Genomic DNA, 4,400 nt, shown 5'->3' with positions numbered 1-4,400 from the left:
TAAAATTAAGTTAAAAGGTATAATTATAACTACCACAATACTTTAGAGGTGGTTTTTGCAATTTACGCTTATTTTTTTTTAACAACATGAGATGGAAAAATCAAACTTAAGTTAAGTTGATAATATGAATTTATAGCTATACCAGTTAAACTATACTCATATTGGTATATGATGACAAATATCTTTCTATTAAAAAAAATGTAACCTATAGTTTAGCTATAAAGTTTAATCAACAAATTTCAATACACCAAGAATACAAAAATACAATACGATACAAAGAAAAAAAATATTTGAGAAATCTTCATTTTATTTTTAGTGCACATTACTTTATAAAGTTTGGGTTTTTCATTTTTCCAATAAAATCAGTTTTTATTTATTTTATTTTATTCTTCTCTAAAACCCTACTTCTCCCACTGTCTCTGCATCTCACTTTGGCTTCGTTCTGCTTCCAATTCTTTGCCCTAAAGCCGCAATATGAGACATTCATGGCGACTGCTTCGTTTACGAGCTCATTTTCGGTCTCAACTTCGCATTTCATCCAACTCCTCACATTTTCAGGTACTTTCCCATCCCAATCTGCAATCACTTCGCTCTCTATCGTCACTGTTTCCTAAGCATCCCGTTCACCACACGGCGTCGCCGCCCATTTCCGATTCTCACTTCAAGAGTATCGTAAAACCCATATACGGAACCCCTCGAACGTTCTCCTCCGAACCGGCGGCTGAACAGGAATCCGATCGTACTGTTGTGGTTGACATTTTCTCTAAATCTCGTGATGTGGATGAAATTAGGAAAGGTTTAGAGTTGAATGGTACTGTTATTAGTCATGGTTTGGTTTTGGAGGTATTGGGGAAACTTGAGTCGAACCCTGATTGTGCTATCAGGTTTTTCGATTGGGTTTCCGGGGATTATGGTGAGAAACTTAGCTCCAAGTCGTATAACTTGATGCTGGGGATCCTAGGTGTTAATGGCCTTGTTAAGGAGTTTTGGGATTTGAATTGTAATATGAAGAAAAAGGGTTATGGGATATCAAAAACTGTACGGGATAAGGTATTGGAGAAGTTTGAGAAGGATGGATTGGAGAGTGAAGCTGAGAAGTTGAGAGATGTGTTTGCTTCAGGATCCATTGACAGGTCTCCGGAGAAGATTGGTTTAATCGTCTACAGACTTATCAGGAAGAATGTGTGGGGAGAGGATGTTGAGCAGCAATTGCGTGATATGAGTGTTTCATTTTCAAGTGATATGGTTCAGATGATATTGGAGGATCTTTGCACAGAACCAACAAAAGCATTAATATTTTTCCGATGGATTGATGAGAGTGGGATGTTTAAGCATGATAAGCAAACTTATAATGCCATGGCTAGGGTGTTAGGAAGGGAAGATTGTATTGATAGATTTTGGAAAGTAGCAGATGAAATGAGGAGCCATGGTTACGAAATGGACGTCGAGACATTTGCCAAGGTGTTGGGACGATTTTGTAAAAGAAGAATGATTGAGGAAGCTGTAAATTTGTATGTGTTTGCAATGGCTGGAGGTAATAAGCCTTCGGCGGATTGTCTTACTTTTCTGTTAAAGAAAATAGCAGTTAGTAAGCATTTAGATCTAGATCTATTCTCAAGGACATTGAAGATATTTTCAGAGACAGGTAATGTGTTGACGGATTCAATGGTTTTTGCAGTTCTCAAGTCTCTGACTAGTGTTGGTAGAATTGGAGAGTTCAATGAGGTTTTCAATGTAATGAAAGAGTATGGATATGTATCTAGTGGTGGTTTGAAGAGAAAGGTTGCATATCGACTCAGTAGGACTGGCAAAAGTGATGAAGCTAATGATTTCATGAATAGCTTAGAAGCTTCTGGATGTAATCCAGACAACAAGACCTGGGCATCTTTGATTGAAGGGCACTGTGCTGCTGGAGATCTTGCTAAGGCTTCTGATTGTATCCACAAAATGGTTGAAAAAGGAGGAGTCTCTTCTGCTGGATATGCTTTGGATTTAATAGTAAACGGCTACTGTCAAAAGAAACTAGAAACTGATGCTAGCCATCTGCTCGTCAATCTTGTCGATGAAAAGCAGCTAAAACCGCGCCATTCTACTTACAAAACATTGATAAACAAGCTACTGCTCCGAGGGAAATTCAAAGAAGCTTTGAAATTGTTGGGGATGATGAGAAATCATGAATTTCCACCATTTATTGAACCATTTATCTCATATGTATCGAAGTTTGGAACAGCTGATGATGCCATTGGTTTCCTAAAGGGCATGACATCGAAGAAATTCCCTTCTACGTCAGTGGTTCTCCATTTGTTTGAAGCGTTTTTCCAAGCTGGAAGGCATGGGGATGCTCAAGACTTTCTTTCAAAATGCCCCGGTTACATTCGTAACCATGCTGATGTTTTGGATCTTTTTTATTCCATGAAGCCTGTAGAAGCTCCTCCTCCCCAAAAGCTGGCTTCTTAGACTCACATAATGTCTCCCTGCAATGTAGTTTATGAGGTTTCTTGTGGTATTTGATCAATTAAAAGGTTTTGTTTCAAATACTTCATCTGTTTCCAAAATTTGTTGGCCCAATGGAGCATGATTAAATTAACTTTGTGGAGAATAAAAATTGCGGGAACAAGTTTCCTGTGATCGAGCTCCAGTTTCCTACTACTTCCTGTCTTATTTATGTAATCTAGGGTCTCTATTTTGTAGCCTCCTATAAAGTTGAGTTTTTTATTTTTTATTTTTGTTTATAAATCATTACAGAATTACTAAATATTCTAAATTGAGTTTGAATTAACTTGTTGACAAAACCAGCTTATTAAAATTTTCATTAACCAATCAAATTTTCAAAAGTTATTTTAGTTCTTTATTTTCAACTTCTCTTATGATCAGGAAAGATGCAGAGAAGATTTGTTTAAAATCACAGTGTGAAAAACATCAATTATGTGATTGATTCTTGACCCCTAGTACATATACCTATCTGAGTTTTATGTAGAAAATAGAGAACTTCCAGAAAAGCTGAAAGTTCAGGCTGTCATCTCCAAGATGTTGCTCTTAAAGCTTCTTGGGGGGACAAGAATATCAGATAACATTCTTTCGGTGCTGCTGTGTAAGAGGCCATTGTATGGTAAAGCCCTTAACTCTGCTAATTTTGGACTTTAGAGTAAGCTGCGCATGTGTACAAGCATTCTGCTCTGTTTACTTTATTGTAGCTTTTTTTTTTTCATTCGGAAAATTTCACACTCTTATGTGTTCAAGGTTCTCATTGCTAAACGAGTGAAAAAGGTAGTGTGTGTTCTCATCCGTAATGAACTGGTTTGAGTTTTTTTTAGTTCTTGGTGTTTATTGTAAGACAACTGATTTGGTTACATTCGAAATATTTATTAGCACTACATTTTGTCTTTGGAGAATAATGCCCCCACCTCGCCTACCTGACTCATAATGTGCTTAATCGTGTTAGAGCTTATCAATTTTCCATAATGATGTTCTTTCCTTCTTATAGTTATGAAATTTTGGTGGATCTGTGTATTAATTTAACCAATGCCAATCATGTTTATGTTGCCTTGAGTGTGTTTTTTTTTTTTTTTTTCCTTCTTCTTTAATATATTTGAAAAGTGATACAGATGTCTTTCTTTGGTTTAAAGCAAAGCAAGAGATTCTAGCTTGTCATAGCAGCAAAGGTGATAAAAGTTTTTTATTATAATGCATTATAACGCATAGCATGAAACATCAAATGTCCCATCAATTTGTTAAGCAAACATAAAACTACCTAGTCTTATTAGCACTAGCAGTTACTTTTGACAAAATCCTTGACATAATCTAGCTTTCTTAAAGAATAAAGCCAAGCATGTTGTTACTTTCCAGAGTGTGTTTAAAGACTTGAAAGTTCAAATCTATTCAAATTTTGAAAATTGCTCAAATCTTTGTCTTAGTTTATATTTTCACGCCTTGTTGGATTAAATATAAAATTGTAATAGTTGTCTTTTTTTTCTAGTACGATAATTATGGGGGTGGGAGATTAAGTCATCGAAATTTGAAATTGTAACGAGTACCTTATCTACTAAGTTGTGTTTGGATTGACGATAACAAATGTATTTTTTTTTTAATATCTGTGAGTATTTGGGCCAGCTTATGCACACCTCGATTAATCTCATGGGACAATTTGCCTGACCCAAAACATTTGGGTGTCAAGAATACCCTTAGGATATTAAATCTTAGATAGGTGACTATCATGAATTGAACCCATGACCTCTTAGTCCCTTATCGAGGTTATGCTCCCTATTTACCACTAGGTCTATCCATGATGGTTAGATGCACGCCATTTTTATTTTTCTGTTCTCTTCTATTGATTTGTCATGGTTCCTCATCTATTTTTTTCAGATTAAAGAAGGAAGAAAAATGCGAGAATAGTCATATAT

The 4,400-nt window shown here is 35.8% G+C and overlaps 1 protein-coding gene across 1 annotated transcript; it reads left to right on the top strand.

Moving 5' to 3' along the window:
• The first annotated feature begins 353 nt into the window (after positions 1-353).
• LOC120080010 (pentatricopeptide repeat-containing protein At3g02490, mitochondrial-like) lies at positions 354-2,750 on the top strand. The gene has a single exon (XM_039034532.1). The coding sequence runs from the start codon at positions 475-477 to the stop codon at positions 2,455-2,457; it is 1,983 nt and encodes a 660-aa protein (XP_038890460.1). The 5' UTR covers positions 354-474; the 3' UTR covers positions 2,458-2,750.
• The last annotated feature ends 1,650 nt before the right edge of the window (positions 2,751-4,400 follow it).

This window comes from Benincasa hispida, chromosome 6 (assembly GCF_009727055.1).
Source record: "Benincasa hispida cultivar B227 chromosome 6, ASM972705v1, whole genome shotgun sequence".
Classification (NCBI taxonomy): domain Eukaryota; kingdom Viridiplantae; phylum Streptophyta; class Magnoliopsida; order Cucurbitales; family Cucurbitaceae; genus Benincasa; species Benincasa hispida.
The sequence above is the reverse complement of the archived record's forward strand: the minus strand, read 5'-3'. Positions and strand labels throughout refer to the sequence as shown.